The sequence below is a fragment of the Artibeus jamaicensis genome, unplaced genomic scaffold (assembly GCF_021234435.1).
Source record: "Artibeus jamaicensis isolate MK-2021 breed Jamaican fruit bat unplaced genomic scaffold, CSHL_Jam_final scaffold_660, whole genome shotgun sequence".
Taxonomy (NCBI): domain Eukaryota; kingdom Metazoa; phylum Chordata; class Mammalia; order Chiroptera; family Phyllostomidae; genus Artibeus; species Artibeus jamaicensis.
The window spans coordinates 10,721,747-10,742,772 of record NW_026522052.1 but is presented as its reverse complement, the minus strand read 5'-3'; the positions used below and the strand labels follow the sequence as shown (position 1 = coordinate 10,742,772).

Genomic DNA, 21,026 nt, shown 5'->3' with positions numbered 1-21,026 from the left:
TGAGATGCGGTAAGATTTACTGGGGTTGAAATAAAAGACTGCCCCCCAGTTTCCCAATGTCTCATCTTCATCTGTCTCACTGTGGCAGAAGTCCAGCCTTGTTTTCATCAAGCCCAGAAGAAGGTCAAGATCCAGAAACTCTGTGCCATTCGTTCAGTCCCTGCCAAAGCTTGATCCAGTTCAGCCTCTGTCTAAATCCAGCTAGCTTAGTCTCTGTTCCCGTCTGCACTCCAGCCAGTGCTGCATTGCTGTGCCCAGGTTTGCACTTGGAGTTGCATTTGGAACCTGCATTTGGGCCCGCATGACTGCTAGGTTTGTGTGGCTGCTATGGAAAGAGAACATGCGAATGAATGGGCGAGAGCATGAATGAACATGTATTACTGAGAGAAAGGTCTTCGTCAAGACATGATTATGTTAACTTAGGGTTTCGGTGACCAATCTATTTCCCTCTTATTCAATTTTATCTTCCCCAGGCTAGAGATCTCCTCATTATGGTTGCCGTCTTGGCTCCTATTGCACATGCTTCATATTAAAAGGACCTCCCCCTGCACTGTCTTGGCTTCTAGTGGGCCTGATCCCAGCAGAGGAATTTCCCCTGCTCCTCCCCCCAATAATCCGGCTACTGGGATTGATGAAATTAAATCCCTCTGGTAAAGGATGCAGAGGTCCCCAGGGAAGCCTTTGAATGCTGTGACCTCCTAGTGAATCAGGCCTATTGTCTGATTCAGCTCCCTAGTTTACTAGGCTTAATGTCTGATTCCATTTGCTCCCTTTCTTTATTAACACTAACTAGCTATCTGTGCTCACCATAAAAGGGGTGGGATGTGGGAAAGGGGAAAGGTGGCTTATTCTAAAGTAATAGAAGATACAATCCCTGTCTATGTGCTTAAATATAGTTGGGAAAGAAGCATCTAAGTCTATAATTGGTAAAGCATTTGCATCACCCATTACAAATTCTTTTAAAATATTATTTTATCTATTCTTCTAACAACTCTGTGTGTAGGACTTTTTAAAGGAAAAATCGGAACTCAGAGAGGTTAAGTGGCCTGCTCAAAGTCACCCAGTTTTTAAGTCCACATAGTTCAGACCCAGCCCGTGCTTCTTTGTCTAGCATTCATACTACACTCCTGAAAGAAATTGCCTTCAGTCAGAAGTAAAAGTCAGTACAAAGGGGAAGGCTCTGAGAAAAGATGTGAAGTGGAGGATAAGGTGGGCCAAAGGACCATAAAAACCAAAGCTTAATTAGCAAGAGAAAAATTGGGTTCCCAGTGGTGAGTCCAGAGTCACTAAGAGATTGTCATACACAGGATTCAACATAGGGAGAAACAGCTTTCTTAAAAGGCCTCAAGTACGTTGCTAGGGGAGAAAGTCTTGAAGACAAGCCAACATTATCACTCCTGGTGGTTGTTACAGGGTCCAGCTTGGTATAGATTCCAGACCCTTGCAGAGGCAGCCTTCCAGGAGTCTGTGTTGGGTTTGTTGCCCAACAAGCTAAGGAATGTGACTTGTCAAGATTTTTTGGATGTAAGTGACAGAAGTTTAACCTGAACAATTTGAAGCAAAAGAGGAAGAATTTTTTCCATTATGTAACAAAATATTGGAGGGAACAAAAATAATAGAAAATTAGATTGTTAAAAGCCTTCATGGTTATCACTCCTCCCTTGTTCAGCCCCTGGTGTCAGCTTTTCTCAAGCCTTCGGCTACTCTGATCGGCGCCGTGGTGGCCAGACACAGAGTCAGCGGCTCAGGATGCTCTACATGATTGCCCATCCCTCATTCAGCCTTTGACCTCCAGTCTCAACACTCTCCCTCTCACTCTGCTCCGGTCACACCAGCCTTCTTGCCAAGTGGGGCCCAATCACCTGAGTGATTGCACTCACAGTTCCCTCTATACCTAAAATCATTTCTTGACCTGTCTGTTGTGGCTCAGTGGATTGTGTGTGGGCTGCAAACCAGTGTTGCCGGTTCAATTCCCAGTCATGGCACATGCCTAGGTTGAGGGCCAGGTCCCCAGTGGGGGCCACGTGACAGGCAACCACACATTGATGTATCCCTCCCTCTCTTTCTCCCTCCTTTCCCCATCTCTAAAAATAAATAAAATTTTTAAACCCTTTTCTTTGAAGATTACAATAGTTTGTTTCATTATCTCCTGAGGCTGCACTGGCGTCTCTGCTCTGCGAGTCTGGTCATCCTATCTAAAATATCATGTCTTCTTTCACTAACACACTATCCTTTTCTGTTTCTCAATACTCATCCAATCAGACACACGTATTTACTTATTCATGTGTTCATTTGGTTACTACTACATTGTAAATTCCACGAGCAAGGGATATTTGCTTTGTTCTTATTTACATTTCCAGTGCCCAGAACAGTAATGGTATATAAAAAGCTTTCAAACTCTTATGTTAAACGAACGAATGAGTGGGTATTTCCCAGGGATGATGAAGTGCCAATGATTATACAGAGTTTGGAGCAGCAGACAGGGAGACCACTCACAAGGCTGCGATGTTCAAATATATGTACAAGTAAATGTAAACGAGGCGTGCAAAAGATCACTGACTTATTGCACCTCCAGGAAGCCCTGTTAGGCCTGCATTCTTTCTTCCTTTTCCCGTGCTTCCCTCAACTGAGACACCTGCTGCCCGGCCAGTCAGCCCTCCAACCCAGCGAATCCCTGTTCCTGGAGGATCTGGGACGGTCTCAGCGTTGAAACTATGGCGGTCCATCAGTCGGCCAGGAAGACCACCGCAACTGGCTCCGAACTCTGCCCAGCCAACCCACTCGCTTCCGCCTTATTCAACTAGCCCTCACAAGTCCCACCCCTCAGCGGAAGTGACGTGCCCGGACCCCGAACCCCCGCCCCCACGCCGTGCCAGCCCCCGGGAGGTGACAGTAATCCGGAAGAGGCGGGTTCAGGGAGACTGAAGGGCGGGGCGGCCTGTCTGAAAGTGGCGGTTTTTTGGAGGCGGTTGCTTTGGTGTCGCGAGTAGCTTGAGTTTGGCGAGTCGCGGGTATTATCTCAACAGGTGTGGGACCCCGAGGCCTCAGAAATAAGTTTTATCTGTCCCGAGGCCCCCTCCTCATTCAGCGTCTCCCCCATAAGCGGATACGGATTATCTGGACTCTGCCTCAAACCCAGGTTGTCACCCCCGTCCTCCCACCCGCCTTTTGGGCAGCTAGGGTCAGTCCTCCCGGTCTCACCTCGCTGTGCCACTGCTGGGTACAGCCCTCGTTCTGTCAGTCACACCTTCCTGTCTCTCCCTTTGCCCCCCATCATTCGTTGCAAAAGGCTCTCTTTAATCCCCCCGCCTCCCCTTATTCCCACTTCTTTTTCCATTCCTTCTTACAGAATCTTCGTTCTTCCACTCGCTGCCAGGCCCCTGCCTCCTTCAAGGCTTCTCTCCGTTTCCGGGCACTGGCTCATGTGTTAGGAAGTGGAGCTGTAACGCTGTCGTTTGAAGATTTTATGCTTTTCTCCTAACCAGGAGTCACAGATGCCAGGAAGTATGGCCTCCCACAAGAAACTTCGAAATAGCGCCAGGTTGCCCTTGGCTTTAAATCCCCTGAAGAGCAAAGACGTGCTGGCAGTGCTGGCCGAGAGGAACCAGGCTGTAGTACCAGTGGGCGCGTGGGTGGAACCTGCCTCCCCACAGAGTTCGGAAATCCCAGCCTATGTGAGTGTCAGCTTGAGCCAAAGTGGTGGTGTCCCCGCCCCATCTTTCTTATCAGCCTCTTTGGTGTGCCCTAAATACATATATTCTTTCATTAGGATTATAGAACAAACACATATGTATTGGCCAAAACCTACATGCACATTGTGTATTTCAGTTTGCTTCACAAACTCTTGATTGCTTGTTATGCACTTGTAATTGGCACTGTATCTTCCAGACATTTCTTCAGTGTCTTCAGGGCCACATTTGGCCCCATTTCATGTAACATTAATTGATTGCTTCAAGTTTTTGGTAAGTTTGGTATTGGGGATTCAGGCCACAAGCAGCCATGGAACAGAGGAGGAAGAGATTACTTCCAACCGAGGTTGTGAGAAAGCTTAACTGTGAGCTCCATGACAACAGAGATCTTTATGTTCTGTTCATTGCTGTCCTGGCTTCTAGAAGGTCTTCAGGGAATACTGGCTGAACGAATGAATGAATGAATGAATGAGGAAATACACTCTGTATCAGTCCTTAAAGACTGGATATGCTGTAGGTTCAAAACAGTGAGGAGGAAGGAGCATTTCGAGGGAAGGGAAACTGGCAAAGTTTACATGGGTGCCTGTTTCCACCATAACACTCACATGCCCATACGTGCTAATTGACGCACCAGGACAATTTTGTAACAAGACTTTTATAGCCTTTCACCAAGCTGTTTCACTTAGCTATTTGTTTGAATTTTCTTGTGGCACTTACCGCCTTACATTCATAGCAAGTTATCTGCCTGATGGATTGTGAGCTCCTAGATCAGAGGGTAATAATCTTATTTATCATTGTGTTTCCACATTTATCTTAGTGTCTAATATATAGGGGCATCTGGTAAATATTTATGGAGTGCAGAACATGTGGGAAGGTCTTCTGAATGTGTATAGACAGGGTGCTGAGTATGAAGGGGAAAAGTCTGAGATATGCTTACTTAGTGGTCCTTGATATGAGAAAAGAAATGTTTCCAGTAAATGTTAAACAGTAATGCAAACAGTAAATATGTTGTATCTTTACTTATTTATGTTTGTATGTATATATGCACATATTCATTTATTTATTGCCTATTTTCAGAAAGGATTTTAAGAGTTTGGGTACTATATGATTAAGTGCTAAGACTGTGGTATTTAAAGAAGAAAGATAAGACTTTGTGAATACTGATCAGGGACTCAAATGGGATAAAAATGTTCCAAATTGCTTAGAGTGTGTTTTAGAATTGAGCATTACTTAAATATTGAGTATCGTTATGCTCAAGCCTCTGCGTTACATACTGTAGAGGAAACAAAGGAGAATAAATATATTTCTTGCCCTCAAAGAGATCATAGTCTAATGGCAGAATCAAGAAAACTGTGTTCAGTTAACATTTATCAGAGGTTCAATTGCATAAGGGACCTTAGAGGAAGAAAGGATTGCGGACGGTGCTGGGAGCGGGGCCCGAAGATTGAGTAGGCCTTTCCTACACAGAGATTGCAGGGAGAGCGTGCGGGCTGAGCGTGGGGCATAGTTCTGAGTGTGAAGCATTTTAGAATAAGATGTATTGGGTGAGTGGTGAGCAGTCTGGGGTGTCTGGACTGTTTCACTCTCTTTAGAAAATGTATAGCATAAGATAGATTTGAACTGGTTCATTCAAAATTAATGAAGATACTGTTTGTTTAGAATTTAATGAAAAATTAAGGTTTGATGTGAGTACTTACAAATTCCAGTTTTGAGTTTGTGATTTGCTTTTAAGTTCTTGGTACTCACTAGCTATGCCTAGACTGTTGTCTCTGAACTCCTGTGATTTCCTTACTCAACTGGGAATTTTGGATTATTAGAACTGAGTTGTTTTTTTCAGGATTGCTACTCTGTGTTTATGACAGCCGTAATGGGAAAAACTGTTGACGTTTTATTTTGTTTTCTATCTTTCATCTTTGAAGACTTCGGCATGTATAATTGAAAAACAAGTAAAGGAACAGCTAAGAAAAAAACAAGAAGCTTTGAAGCATTTTCAGAGACAAGTCAAATACCGAGTAAATCAACAAATCAGGCTGAGAAAAAAGCAACAGCTTCAGAAGTCTTACGAAGCGGTACGTTCAAAGGGAGCACTGAGTGAATGGAAAGTGTGTGTGTTATGAGATAAGCAATCACTTGCCTTTGATGCCATGCTTTGTACAATCTGATTTGCTGGGGAGGGCAGTAGATGTGCATGGAGAGAAACCGTGTTTTATTCCTGTGTTGTTCTCACTCATTTAAAAACTGTCAGAGTTTGGGATTCAGAATTGGGTTTGAATTCTGGCTTACGCTATTTTTTAAAATTAAATTTATTGAGGTAGCACTAGTTCATAGTATAAATTTCAGGTGTGCAACATAATTCATTGTATACTCTGTTGCATGCTTGTTGCCCAGTGTCCAGTTTCCCTCGTTACCATGTCGTGGACCCTTTTCACCCATTTTGCCTTCCCTCTGGTGACCACCAATTCTGTCGTCTGTGACCTATGAGTTTGTTTTGTTTGTTTTGTTATTGTGTGATTTTTTGGTTGATATCTTACATATGACTGAAATACACTTTTTGTCTGACTTATTTCATTTACCATAATACCCTGAAGAACCATCCACATTGCCACATGGTTATTTATAAACACACACACGTACACACATATATATGGCTAAGTAGTAGCATTTAATTGTATATGTAATATTAAATATATATATATTTATATCTCACATCTTCTTTATCTATTCATCCATTATGGACACTTAGGTTGCTTCCATGTCTTGGCTATTGTAAATGATGCCATAGTAAACAGAGGTGCATATATCTTTATAAATTAGTGTTTTTATATTTTTCAGGCAAATACCCAGAAAAGGAATTTCTGGGTCATATGGTAGTTCTATTCTTAATTTTAAGGAAATCCCTGTACTTTTTTCCACAGTAGCTGTACCAATTTCTGTTCCCACCAGCACTGTACGAGGGTTCCCTTTACTCCACATCCTCTCCAGCATTTGTTGTTTTCTTGTCTTTTTTGATAATAGCCATTCCAGCAGGTGTGAGGGTGTGTCTCATTGTGGTTTTGATTTGCATTTCTCTAATAACTAATGTGTCGAACATCTTTTCATGTCTGTTGGCTCGCTCTATGTCTTCCTTGGAAAAATGTCTGTTCAGATCCTTGTACATTTCTTAATCTGATTTTTTGGAGGTTTTGTTGGTGAGTTGTATGAGTTCTTTATATATTTAAGATATTAACCCCTTATCAGACATGTCATTTGTGAATATCTTCTTCCGTTTGGTTGGTTGCCCCTTTCTTTTGCTGATGATTTCTTTTACTCTGCAGAAGCTGTTTAGTTTGATGCAGTCCTGGTTGTTTACTTCTGCTTTCATTTTCCTTTGCAGTCAAATTCACAGAAGCATCTCTGAGGCCCTGCCCTGTCCCCCTAACTTTTAGGCCCATCCAGGCTGTTTCCAGTAGCTTTTCCAAAGGAATGGCTTGTCTTGGTTCATGCTTCAGATTTTCCTAAATTCTCTCAAGTAAGCAGCATCTGGCCTCAGCAAGCCCCTTAGCTCTTGCTGAGTGGCCCCAGGCCTGGCACCAGTGGCAGTTGGCCTTGGTTCACAGCTTGGCCTCACCTTGGCACCTCCAATCCCAACACAAGTAGCAGCCAGCTGCAGATCACTTTGTAGCTCCTGTACAATTTTTGTTTTCTTTACCTGTGCTACTCGTGCCTAGGGGTGGTGTGCCTGTTGTGGAAATTGACTCCCAAGTGACCAGGGCAGTGAGTGTCCCTTCCGTGTCCAGGTTGCCTTGGTCTTGGGGCACCACCTTGTGGTAGGTAGGGAGGAGCTGGGTTTGCAAGCTCACAATGCTGCCTCCTTGTTCCTAGTGGGGGCCTGCACCCCTGTGCTCTTAGACAAATCTGTGCTGCGGCTACCCGGTTCCGAGCACTAGGGGGTGGGGGGTAGGGGTAGGGAGCCAGATTCTTGGGCACCGAGGTGCTTCTGCCCCTCTGGACCTCCACCCATCCCTAGTGTGGGAACTGCACTGTGACTCCTCCACCACAACCCTGTTAGCTGAGGCCACAGGGGCTGTCCAGCTGCATCTTAGACACCATCCTTGCCCTTCCCTCCATCCTGCCTCCCCTGTGTCCTGTATGCCCTCCTGCAGATGTGCTGATGTGTGGGTCCTCAGCTCTGTTTGAGTGTTGAGCAGAGGAACGTTTATTGGATTATAGATGTCTGACACGCTGAAAATTTAAGGGAAGATGCAAAAGGGGTCTTCTCACTTCTCTGTGATGCTGACCTGGCTTGTGCTATTTTACTAGCAATGTGATCTTGGGCCAATGACTTCATCCCATTCATTCCTCTGGACTGTAGTTTCTTCACCTATAAAGTGGAGATATTCTTGCCTTACGAGACTGTTGTGGGAATTAGATAGGATAAAGTTACAGCACGTGGTAAGTGCCTGGTGAATGTTACTTTAAAGCTTTCTGCTACCTCCCCCCACACCAATTTTAAATACTTTGGGCTGCTTATAGGCATTCTTTGATTGCGCTGGATTGGAGTAGAATCTTACCAGAATCATGACACTCTTTCTTTTTTGGTGTATAGGCAGAAAAGGAAGGCTGTATAGCCATGCGTTCTTCAGATCCAGCATACTTAACTCCTAAAAGAACCAGTGTTTTTCCAAACCACTTGAATGCTGCTATTGGAAGTGCTAGGTTACCTCCTTCCCAGATGCTTGGGGATGGACTAGAAGACAGAGAGAACCAGAATCAGTTATTCCAACAAGCCCAGGCTGTAAGTACATGTTGTGTTTTATGTCTGTGATTTTTTGGGTGTATGACATATCTAGGATGTGAAGTAGAGATTAGGGGGGGTCAGAGTCAACTTCACTTTTCATTACCTCCTTTTATCGCTATAAAGTGGGGAGTTAGTGGGATGATGTGTATTTTTATAAATAGTTTTTAAAATGTATATTTTCAGTAAGATACTTTGGAGTCATCTAATGTAAGGTGCTAAAGTATTAAGTTTCAAACCTTATTAGAAAGAGCTTTGGGTCACCAAGGACATAACATTTTCCCAATTTTATCTGAATCATGTTTGTGTAAGTTTGTAGCATTTGGACAGAAGCGATTCCTAACCACTGTTGTGAAAAGGTTTAATACATTTATGGGGCACTTTGTTTATGGCTTTTTTTCTGTCCTTTGATGAGTAAGTAGATCCAAAAGTCAAGTAACAATAGAGGAAACTGTTGGTTAACACACATTTAGAGTTTTTTTAACCTTGGCTTTTATTTAGCGATTTATTTAATGTACCGATATTTAAAAATTCACCACAAGTAGTAGCTCCACCCACTTGACCGGTTTGACACCATCCAGTCAACTCCCCTCTTCCTGTGCCTGAGCTTCAGTCCAGTAGATACATTTTTCAGGTTTGTTATGGGAATTATTCTTCACATTATCACTGAAAATTGTATTCGTAGTGATAGTGAAAGGACAGTAAAATGCGGGAAATGATGACTATATGAAATAAAAGTTGTGTAAGTGCTAAGGTGCTGTTTGTAAGTGCGAAGCAACTCCAACTGTGCTATTAGTGTGAACAGGGACAGCTTTACAAGCACGTGTTAAGCTGAATTGCTTTTTAAAAAGATGTTTTTTCTTTGTCCCAAAGAAAAAAGTTGTCCCTACAACTTTTTTTGTTTGGTTTGTAGCCATCATTTTTGTAATAATTTTTGTTTCCTTTTATAAGATTATGAACAATTTGTTGAGCAAATGTTGAGCCAGGCACTGCATAAAATAAAAGGGATAGGATATTGACTAAGACAGACATAGTCCTTGCTTTTATTGTCCTTGTAGCTATAAATCCCACTGTATTGAGGGTTTTACTTTGCCTGTATAATACATAAATAGATGAGTCCATCAGATATACCATTTGTTAAATATTGTAGAGATACTAATGAAATGTGACATAGGACCCTTTGTGGGGTTTATATTTACAAGTAGAGGTACAAAATTAATAGACCTTGTATTTATTAGATATTAAGATAGAGACATTTGCTGCTTTTGATGATAAAGTTGTGAGAGTTCAAAAAAATTAAAATTCCAAAGGACTATTTAGGGAAGAATTCCTGAAAGAGATGGAATTGAGCCATGTATTTTGAATTGTTAAGCTGAATTGAACTGGTAAATTCCAGAGAATTTTGAGATAGGAGGGGCAGTAAAAAGTCTAGAATATGTAATGGGCTTGGCGTATTTGGGAACAAGTGATAGAACCTTTCTTTCTTTTTTTTAAACAAAATAATGTATTTAAAGTATTCTTCATGACAATACAGAATGCTATCAGCGTCTATAATTACCACCAATCATTGCCCATGGGTCAGTCACACCGAAACAGAAACTCATTAATATCACATACACAGATGAGGTTTCTGAAACAGTCAGTGTAACATCATCATTCTTTTTTAAAATTTATTTAATTATTGTTCAAGTACAGTTTTCTGTTTTTTACTCCCTCTTTAAAAAAAAATTATTGTTGTTCAAGTACAGTTTTCTAGAACCTTTCCGATGATAGCTTACAGAGGAAAAAACAGCAAATGAGGTTAGGTAGGAGGAAATAAGGTTATGAGAAGTCTTAAAGGTTACAAAAAAATTTTAAGTTTTTATACTGTTTTTTCTTAAAAGAAGATGAACTACTGAAGAATGTTCAGTGACTGAAACTACTTTAAGCCTATAAACTTGCCCACACATCACCACGATACTTGCTAATTTTACCATTTCTGTTGCGGTTTTTATCCACTAGATGGCACTGAGAGCTAGACAGTGAGACAAGCTCTGATGCCTTCAGTTTATCTGTTGACCTGATTGAATAAATGGTGAATGCAATTCACTTTCTGAACATTTGTGTCTTGGAGTGATAGAAACATAAAACCTTGTTTGGAATATTTCATCCTTTATTTAAGGATAAAGTGGTTTGAATTCTGGGGTATATTTCAAAAAATATAAAGGTGAGGTGAAGTTGGGGGTTATAAATAAATGAAGATTATCTGGGAGTTGATACACGAAAGCCGGTTGTTGTGTATGTGGGGGTTTGTTGTAGTATTCTGTCTACTTCTGTGTATGCTTGAAGTTTCCAATATGTTTGACTTTATTTGCATTTTAAATTAAATGTTAGAAAAGACCTTTTCTAGTCTAACCTCTAAGGAATTCTTTTTGTCTCAAACATATTTCCATAAATAAGAGAGAATTTATTTATTTATTTATTTGAATATATATCAAACTATATCCATCTAGTTTCTGCTAGAAAACATTGCCACTTGATCAACTCACTTTTTAGACTTTTATTTAATTTTTAGAAAGTTTGAAATGATTACAAGTCTTTTTCAATGTAGTGAGTGAAAATCTTCCTCCCTTTAATTTTTACCCTTTGGGGCTAGTTTCGTACTCTCAAGTAGTAGAGAATAAAATACCATGGTGATTTCTAAAAACATGTCAAGGAAATGACTATCGTTTTTCTTCCTTTTGCATTTCTACATTCCTAATGCCTGCTTGTTTTCAGAGGGGATAAGATTGGGCAGCTGAAGTTAGGATCTGCAGTCACAGAACTGGGAGAAACTCCAAGCGCTCGCACGGAACTAGCTCAGCCCCTGCTCTGTGTTAGAGCCAATGCTTACCTCTGGGGGCTGGGTTTCCGCAGTGTCCCTTGGTAACTTCATTTTGGTGAGGAATTGAACAGCTGGTCATTCTTACTACATACTAACTTTCTGTTTACCTGTAGACTATGAAGTTTGCCACTGTTTCTTTTCTAGCATGGTATATCACAGCTTTTTATTTTTGTTTTTTATTTTCTTTTTATAATGCAAGTTTTCCAGCTTTTTCAAACTGGGAGATAGCAATTAATTTTGGTAGTTAAGTAAAGGTTTGAGGTGTGGAATCACCTGCTAAGTTTTCTATAATCCATCATTGAATAAAAACAGTGTTTCAGTGAGGCATTTTTGGCTGCAAGAATTCAGGCTAACCCAAGCAAGGGGTACATTTATTTTAAGCATATGCATGGGGTAATAAAGGCAGAATCACAGACTCACACAAATCATAACTTCTTTTAGGAGCCTGCTGCCAGAGGGATTTTCTGGGTCTGCAGTAGCTCCAGTGATCCCAGCAGCATGGGATCTTTGACTTTCACACTAGTATTTGATCATTAACTTGATTGATTCACTTGTTCTCTGAGGGTGACCAGCCTTCCCCATTTGCCTGAGCTTGCGGGGTCTCCCGGGACCTGAAACTTTCAGTGCTAGACCTGGCACAGTTCCCAGCAAACTGGGAGAGTTGGTCGCCCTGTATCTCCATGTATGCTTCTTTCTTACTTACTGATATTTCTCTTGTTACCTGGGATTCTCATCATCACAGCTCTGAAACTTTGGCATACTTGAGACTTCTCTAGCTTTGTTTTTCCAGCTTAGCGCCTTTTAGGTTCAGTTCCTGTCTCTGACTACTTCTTAGTTCATTAAGGAAGATAAGGAATCTTTTTTGGCCCAGCCTGCCTTTTTGTATTAGGTCTAGATTACTAGTCAGCCTGAAGCTTGGTGTGCCTGCTTAATGATGAAAGAAAGCTAATGCAATTGATGCATTGCTTTGGGGTTCATGGGCTATAATTAGGGATTCATGTGAGTTGAAGTTTTAATTGTATACTACTTTTGTGGCCATCGAAAAGTTAAACACATTTAAAAATCAGTCTGCTGTCATTTGCAAATAAACTGCATTGCACCTTGATTGTAACTTTGGGTAGATTTGTATAGCATTAACATACATTTCAAATGGTCATTAGGCCCTCATGGCGATGGAGTAAGTGGAATTCTGTAAATGTGAGAATCATCTATATTCTTTTCCCATGACCTACGTAGTTTTAGGTCATGGTGTTACTACACTATGTTTCATTTATACAGTTACGTATAAATTCCTTCTTTCTAATCCCTAATTGTCTAAAAAAATTACATTAAAAAGAACTGAAGAAAATAGGAACCATGAATGTGGAACAATGCCATAATATATAATTTATACATTTGTCTAATTGTATACTATATATTTGAAGGTTTAAATTTCATTTTACTATGTGATCATTGTTTGCTTTAGATTTTGAGATTTAAGCCTCAAAATTTACTTGTATTTTATCAGTCAGAAATCTCTTTGCTAGCCCTGGCTGTTGTAGCTCAGTGGATTGAGCACAGGCCTGTGAACCAAAGGATCGCGGTTCGATTCCCAGTCAGGGCACATGCCTGGGTTGCAGGCCAGGTCCCAGCAGGGGACGCACGAGAGGCAACCACACATTGATATTTCTCTCCCTCTGTCCTTCCCTTCTTCTCTAAAGGTAAATAAATAAAATCTTAAAAAAATCTTTTTGCTCATTGATAGTTATATTTACTAGGTTTTCTCTGTAATTATGAACAATTTATTTGCATCAGGGAATCTTTAAGCCTTGGTTAAAGATTCAGTGCTGATCTTTAAAGCTACAAAAGTTTAAAAACTGTGTCTAAGTTTTCAGTATAGAAAAGATTTGGGTCAAGTTTTATGTTTTGAGGAGTCACATACAACACACGTGCACACACATAGGTATGTATTTTAACTTACATATGTAAACACATGCATATGTTATGCATACAAATGCACACTCACAAGTATATGTAATGATCATCATTATCTTGCGATAAGAGAAATGTACTTATGTACCTATTCATTTTACATAATTTGATTTGTAACATCCTGCAGTTTCTGTTTTTGTTTGATGCTTATTAACAGTGACTTCGGTCCTTGTATTAGTTTCCTGTGGCTGCTGTAACACATTACCTCAAACTTAGTGGCTTCAAAAGGCGGAAGTGTGCTCTCTCACAGTTCTGAAGGCCAGAAGTCCACAGTCAGTGTCAGTCAGCCAAAGTCAAGGTGTCAGCAGGGCTGTGTTTCTTCCGTAGATTTGAGGGGGGAATTTGTCTCTTGACTTCCAGCTCTGGATGTCTGTTGGCGTTCCTGTGCTCGCAGCCACCGTAGAACAGTCCCTGCCTTTGTCTTTCCATCACCCTCCCCTGTTCTGCATGTCAGATCTTCCCTACCTCTTATGAGGGTATTTGTGATGGCATTTAGGACCCATCTGGATAATCCAGTATTATTTCCTCATCTCAAGATCTTTGACTTAATCACTCCTGCAAAGGTCCTTTCTCCTTTTAAAGACACAGTTAAAAGGTTTCAGGGATTAGGACCGGATATTTTCCGGTAGTCATTGTTCAGTTCTCATAGCAGCTCATTGAAAGGGCCTTTGGGCTGAGGTTTCATGAAGGGTGTTGGTAATGGCAGAGAACAGAATGAATATAATGTATATTCCGGCTGCTGGGCCAGTTGAATTCCTGTTTAAGGGACTAAAATCAATCTGTGACTTTAATAGAGGCTTAGACTTGATGGGAAAGAGAAATTGTGGACTCTGATTTAAACCTTCTACATAGTGCAAGGCAGTAACATGTATTGCACTTGGCAATGAGTAAAAGTAGGCATATTCATGGCTTTGTATTTTTTCATAACCTCAACTGTACATGTATCTTTCTTTGCACTGTAAGTAACTGTTGTGACCTCTTTAGCCACTCTGTGCTAACTAACCAAATATAGAAATCTTACTCTTAGAATGAAGAGTGCTGTTTCAAGCTGATTTCTCTGGCTTGAGGTGCAGACCTTCTAGAAGCAAAGACAAAACAGAGGTGATATGCTGAAAGGAAACTGGGCTGGGAGTGAGAGTGTTTTTGTCCCTAGATCACTATTAGTAAAAATCATAAAGCGTTTATTATTTATATCAGTAGATCATAGTCATGATTTCCCTTCAAAGAAGAATTAATCTTTTTAAACCTTCACCAGTTGGGTTATAGCTGGTCCCTGCTTTGCTCTAGTTTTATTGAGTAATAAAGGGATATGCTTCTCTTCCATGTGCTATGTAGTGCTCAGCCTAAAAAAAAAAGGTACTTTGCTCATTTCTGTACTTTCCTTAAAGAAACATTCTTTACATATTTGTGAAAGCTGTGCTTCTCTGAAAAAGAAATCAGAGTAGCTGCTTACTGAAATTACTGGGCAGAGATTAGGAGTAAACACAAAGTCAACATATTTAGCATATTAATGCTCATTATCAGCTGTTACTTAGAGTACTTAAAACTGATTGGTTCTGTTGAGATGTTTGAGTTTGTGTTCTTATTTAACTTACTGGTGAAGGAGGGATTTATGTAAATGGAAGGAAGAATTTTAGGAGGACTAGGAATAGAGAAATCTAGCGAGGAGTGATAAAAGACAATTAGGCATGCGAGGGCCAGTTGAGGAAATAAAGGAATAATTCCTTATTGAGAAGATGGATAGAAGGTAAGGAGTGTGTCTGTTTAGTGATTTCTAAGTGTATTAAAACTTTCAGGTTCTGATATTTTTGTGTACATAATATAAAACATGCATTTTTTGTACATAATATAAAACAACTTGAGTAATGGCACTTATAATCAAGTTATGAAATCAGTCTCTTAGAATGACAAAAAAAATAGTGTTGAAACAACACTATCAGCAGGTCCTGGTCTCCTGTGCAAGTAATCCTCTTGTCTCAGGTCTGGCATTTTTTAATAATAGGGGCCTGTTTTCATGTTGGAACACTAGTGGATTTGGTATTAAGACTTCATCCAGTTTTTGTTTGTTTTTCTCCTCTTTTCCTGGCAGCTTAGTCAAACCATGAAACAGGCACGTCACCAGCTGGCATCCTTTAAAACTATGAGTAAAAAAAATGTATCAGTGGTTCCAGATGAAACAAGGAACAGCTTTCCCACCCAAGAGGTAAATTAATTTTTAATAAATTGTTTTTAAAAGTAGGGATAAAAATACAGATGAAGATTTATTTATAGCTCATCTCACCATTATTTAGACCTATAAAATAATTGGAAATAACCTTAAATATCCAATAGTAGGGAATGGTTAAAAAATTATGATGTATTTCTATATAGCCATTCTCAAAAATATGCTTTCAAAGAACATCTGAAGACAAGGGAAGGTGTCTGTGATGTAAAGTTCAGTGAAAAAAGTAGAATACAAAATTACATACAATAACCTCAATTTAAAAATGTATTCAGCCAATATTGACAGGACATTTGCAGTTGCCAAGGCGCTGTTCCGGGGGCAGGGTTTACAGTGGCAGAAGGAGGCCCAAGGTCCCTTGAGGAGCTTATGTGCTAGTGGGGAGGCATGTGACAAATACACAAATTGATGTCTGTTCTATTCCACATGGAATATAATTTCAAGTGAGAAGTGTTATGAAAAAACTGAAGCAAAATGGAGAGAACGCCGTGTGCATAGACCAGGGGGTCAGTCAACACTGGTTGTTTCTGGGTCGTTTTATTACAGGGGATTTTTTTTTTCTCCTGTTTTTTTTCAAAAATTTTCTGTATTGTATATATTTTGCTTTATAATTAAGAAAAAATACTAGTTTTTTTTTTAGAAGAAATTGTTTTGATTCAAAAGATAAAGTAAGAGTGAATAATTGGAACCCAAATGTGGAACTGGACTTAAAATGATATTTACGGCTATACTTGTAAAGCAGCATTGCTTTGGTTCCTACTTATTTCAGGGCTCACAGATTTAAATGCTAAACTCTACACTTTCTTGTGTTTACTTGATTTTAGGGTTAATTTTAAGTTTTGATAGGCAGAATCTCAAAAAATCAACTATTAGTCTTTTTTACTTTTTTTTTTTACATTATCAACTCTGTGTCTTATTTAGTTCTTTCTTGGTTTTGCTTCCTATTTAGTATTCTTTTACATTTTCCTAGATTATGCCTATATGTTTACTTTTGGTATTTTTTTCCTTAAGTATTTCCACACAATAGTCACGAACCTTTGTCACTGATACGTTTGCAGTTGGTAGAATACTAAACTATAATGTCCTCCTCTCCAGTGTGAATTAAGAAATTTCTAGTGAAATATAAAAACACAAGCAGATGTGGTGTATTTCCACATACCGTATTTTATCTTAGATGCTTCAGAACGGTTACCTTTTTCTAGCATCGTCTTACTGTGACTCATATAGAGTTTCTTTTGCACTTAAATTCTCCTCAGTGACTTACCATACTATAGTCAGGGCTGTAGATTGACTCTAGGATCTTGTTAGAATGAGGCAGCTGGACACCTTCTGATAAATCAGAAAAAAGGGTTATCAGGTTTTAGAGACTGGTATTTTATATTGTATGGAGCATGTTCAAACCATTCAATTGTTTTTCCACAAAGAGTACTGCCCACAGGTCTGACTGAAATAATTATCCAGGAGGAGGAAGGAGGATTAAGTCTGAGATAACATTCTTGTATAAACCAGTTTTATATGTCAAAGGTGCCGTTTAAGTGTAATACATTTTTATTCGATAACGATGATGATGAATTCAGTCTGCTGTTTGATTCTAAACAGCACATGTATGTTTTTTGATATAACATCAGAAACAAATGTACTCTTATAATTCAGAATGGTTAAGAAATTAGTGAAATTTTTCTGTATGTCAAGTATGTAGTCTTTCCCTCAAACCCGCAGTTTTCTATTTCCTTGGTTGTCTGAAGTGGGAGTCTTCCAGTTATAAAGGACAACAGTCTGTGACCTGTCTGAGCTCTGGTTTCGTTGCCTTGTCAGACTTAATTTTTACTGACATTACACCCCATCTGGTTGTTCTTATTGTTCCAGATTTGAAGATATAAATCGAAGATGTACTTGCTTGCCCTCTGTCCGGTCACCAAGACAAAATCCTAAGCCTTCCGAAATTGTTACTGACTAGTATAGGGGCAGGTTGTCATTTATAAATCACAGCCTGTTTCACTCCATGTTTGATGTGTGAATGACTTATTTGTACATTTGTGCATTCGGAGTTGAACTATTTGTTTTTTATTGTATATTAGATTAGCATAACCTGCTAAGATCAGGCCAGATCTTTCATACAAACCCACCTTATTCTCATGAGCATATTGCCATATTGCTTTCTCTAGACCATTTATATTTGTATTGATTTTCTTCAGAAAGCACTTTGTAGGAAACCAGCACCCATCAGGGTAAACATAGGAACTAAAGGAGAGCTACCCTTTAAGGGTTATCAAGGTCTTTAAGTACTGCAGAGTACCACAGATTTATGCAAAGTCAGGTAGGAAAATGTAAAGTGCGAAGGTGAGGAAAGAATGGCTTGTTAGAGCTATCCACAGCTATTGAAGGATGGGTTTAAGGGTTAAGCTTATCACTTGTATTTTTAAAAAAAATTTTGTTGAGATGTATAATTCACATACCCAAACAATTCACCCATTTAAACTGTACAATTCAGTGGTTTTTAATGTATTCTCAGGGTTCTGCAACACTCACCACAATCTAAATCAGAGCATTCTCTTCACCCCTGAAAGAAGCCCTGTACCTGTCAGCTGTCGTTTTAATTCCCTCTGTCCCTGTCCCCAGTCCTAAACAACCACTCACTGATCTACCTTCCGTCTCTGCAGATTTGCTTGTTGTGGTATCTCATGTAAATGGAATCATCAGATGTGGTCTTCCGTGACTGGCTTCTCTTACCTTGCATAATATTTTCTAGTTCACTCACTTGTAGTGTGTATCAACACTTCCTCTTACCGCTGAGTAATATTCCATCATATGGCCATATCACGTTGGTGTATCCACTCATCAGTTAGTTGATGGATGTCTTGGTTGTTTCCATTTCTCAGCTTTTATAACTAATTGTGCTGTGAGCAGTCATGTACATGTTTTTGTGTGGATATTCATTTCTCTAGTTAGTGGAAATTCTGGGTGATGTGATGACTTCGTGTATTATGGCTGATAGGAAACAGCCCAGCCATTTCCCATCAGCAGTGTGTGAGGGTTTGTTTCCTCACACCCACTCCCATCCTTGGTACTATCCCTCTTTTATAAAATATATTTTATTGATTATGCTATTACAGTTGTCCCATTTCTCCCCCTTCATTCCCTTCCACCCTGCACACCCCCTCCCACCCACATTCCCCACCTTTAGTTCATGTCCATGTGTCTCAAGTTCTTTAGCTTCTACATTTCCCATACTATTCTTGCCCTCCCCCTGTCTATTTTCTACCTACCATCTATGCTACTTATTCTCTATACCTTCTCCCCCCTTCTCCTCTTCCCACTCCCCTGTTCTAACCCTCCATGAGATCTCCATTTCTGTGGCTCCACTCCTGATATAGCTGTCCACTCAGTTTGCTTTTGTTTTAGGTGTGCTTGTTAATAACTGTGAGTTTGCTGTCCTTTCACTGTTAATCTTTTTTATCTTCTTTTTCTTAGATAAGTCCCTTTAACATTTTATAGAATAAGGGCTTGGTGATGGTGAACTCCTTCAACTTGACCTTATCTGAGAAGCACTTTTTCTGCCCTTTCATTCTAAATGAAAGTTTTGCTGGATAGAGCAATCTTGGTTGTAGGTCTTTGGATTTCATGACTTGGAATACTTCTTTCCAGCCCCTTCTTGCCTGTAAGGTCTCTGGAGAAATCAGCTGACAGTGTGGTGGGAACTCCTTTGTAGGTGACTGTCTCCTTATCTCTTGCTGCTTCTAGAATTCTCTCCTTCATTTTAATCTTGGGTAATGTAATTATGATGTGCCTTGGTGTGTTCCTCCTTGGGTCCACCTTCTTTGGGACTCTCTAGATTTCCTGGAAGTGTATTTCCTTTGCCAGATTGGGGAAGTTCTCCTTTATTATTTGTTCAAATAAGTTTTCCACTTGTTGCTGTTCCTATTCCCCTTCTGGTACCCCTATAATTCGGATGTTGGAGTATTTAAAGATGTCCTGGAGGTTCCTAAGCCTCTCCTCATTTTTTCGAATCTTTGTTTCTTCATTCTTTTCTGTTTGGTTGTTTCTTCCTTCTGGTCTACTCCATTGATTTGAGTCCCAGTGTTCTTCCCATCACTATTGGTTCCCTGTGCATTTTGCTTCATGTCACTTAGTGTAGCCTTCATTTTCTCATCTCATTTGTGCCCAAAGGCAACCAATTCTGCGAGCATCCTGACCACCAGTGCTTTGGACTGTGCATCTGATAGGTTGGCTGTCTCTTTGTTGCTTAGATGTATTGGCTCTGGGGCTTTGATCTGTTCTTTTGTTTGAGCTATTTTTGGGGGGGTGTCTGGTTGCACTTGTTAGTGTGAGGGGCAGAGCCTTAGGTGTTCATCAGGGCAGGGCAACCCTGTGGCTGGGTTGTGACTCTAAATGTGGGGGCGGGGTTAGAGAAGGAACAGTGGTGCTTGTTTTGCTCTCAGAGTTCAGTCCCTCTGCCAATTCCCTCAAGCAAATTGGGCCCTTCTGGTGATGGTTCCCCAGGTGGGTGGGCTTGTGTATGTTCTATGACCCTGTGGGTCTCTCCAGAGAACTCCCCTGTGAGGCTGGGAGTCTCTCCCGGCACCTCAACCCCCACAAGTGTTTTCAATCGGTGCTTTTAGGCTTAATTTTCTGGCTCTGGGGCCCGGGGTTGCACAGTCTGTCTTATTGCTCATTTTGGTCTGGCTTATCTGCGCACGAATGTGTAACTGTGATCAGCTAACCACGTTGCACGCCTCACTAGATCTGCTCATTGCCACCCCACACCCGGGGTCTGCCAACTGCTGCCTGTGTACCCAGGTCCGCCAGCCACTGCTTTTTTCTGCCAAGACCCCTCTCAGCTGACCGCCAACTCCACCCCTCTTACCAGTATGGATGAATGGTTGTCAGACTTCTGTACAGTTCAATTTTCTTTCAGTTCTGGTTGTTTTTTTGTGTCTAAATATTTGTTGTCCTTAATTTTTGGTTGTGCGAGGAGGCACAGTGTGTCTACCTATGCCTCCATCTTGGCCGGAAGTCTGGTCCCTCTTTTGGAGTACAGCCATCCTAGTGAGTACGAAGTGGTAGCATCTTACTTTTGATCTATATTTTCCTAATTGATAATGATCTTGAGCATCTTTTCATGTGCTTTTTGCCCACTTACATATTTCTTGTGAAGAAAATGTCAGTGTGATACCCTTTTTATAATTGGCTTATTTGTCATTTTATTATCAAATTGTAAGAGTTCTTTATATATTTTGGGTACAGATCAGATACATGATTTGCAAGAATTTTCTCCCATTCTGTGGGTTGTCATTTCACTTTCTTAATGCTGTCATTTGCAGCACAGATTTTTACATTTTGGTGTAGCAGAGTTTATCTGTTTTTTGTTGTTGTTGCTGCTTGTTCTTTCGGTGTGGCATCTATTAAACCACTGCTTTATCTGCAGTTGTGAAGATTTTCTCCTATATGCTCTTCTAATAGTTCTGTAGTTTAGCTGTTACGTGTAGGTCTATGATCCATTGTAGTTAA

The 21,026-nt window shown here is 40.3% G+C and overlaps 1 protein-coding gene across 2 annotated transcripts in view; it reads left to right on the top strand.

The window, feature by feature from the left end:
- Window positions 1-2,972: 2,972 nt before the first annotated feature.
- CCDC15 (coiled-coil domain containing 15) overlaps window positions 2,973-21,026 on the top strand; it is a 50,340-nt gene continuing 32,286 nt past the window's right edge. The window contains exons 1-5 of one of the 2 annotated variants that reach the window (XM_037134260.2): window positions 2,973-3,139; window positions 3,486-3,674; window positions 5,609-5,758; window positions 8,275-8,463; window positions 15,387-15,500. In XM_037134260.2, coding sequence (XP_036990155.2) covers window positions 3,495-3,674; window positions 5,609-5,758; window positions 8,275-8,463; window positions 15,387-15,500 — 633 coding nt within the window. In that variant the 5' untranslated portion in view covers window positions 2,973-3,139; window positions 3,486-3,494. The remainder of the gene's footprint in view (window positions 3,140-3,485; window positions 3,675-5,608; window positions 5,759-8,274; window positions 8,464-15,386; window positions 15,501-21,026) is intronic. The other variant, XM_053659415.1, reaches the window with a different exon arrangement.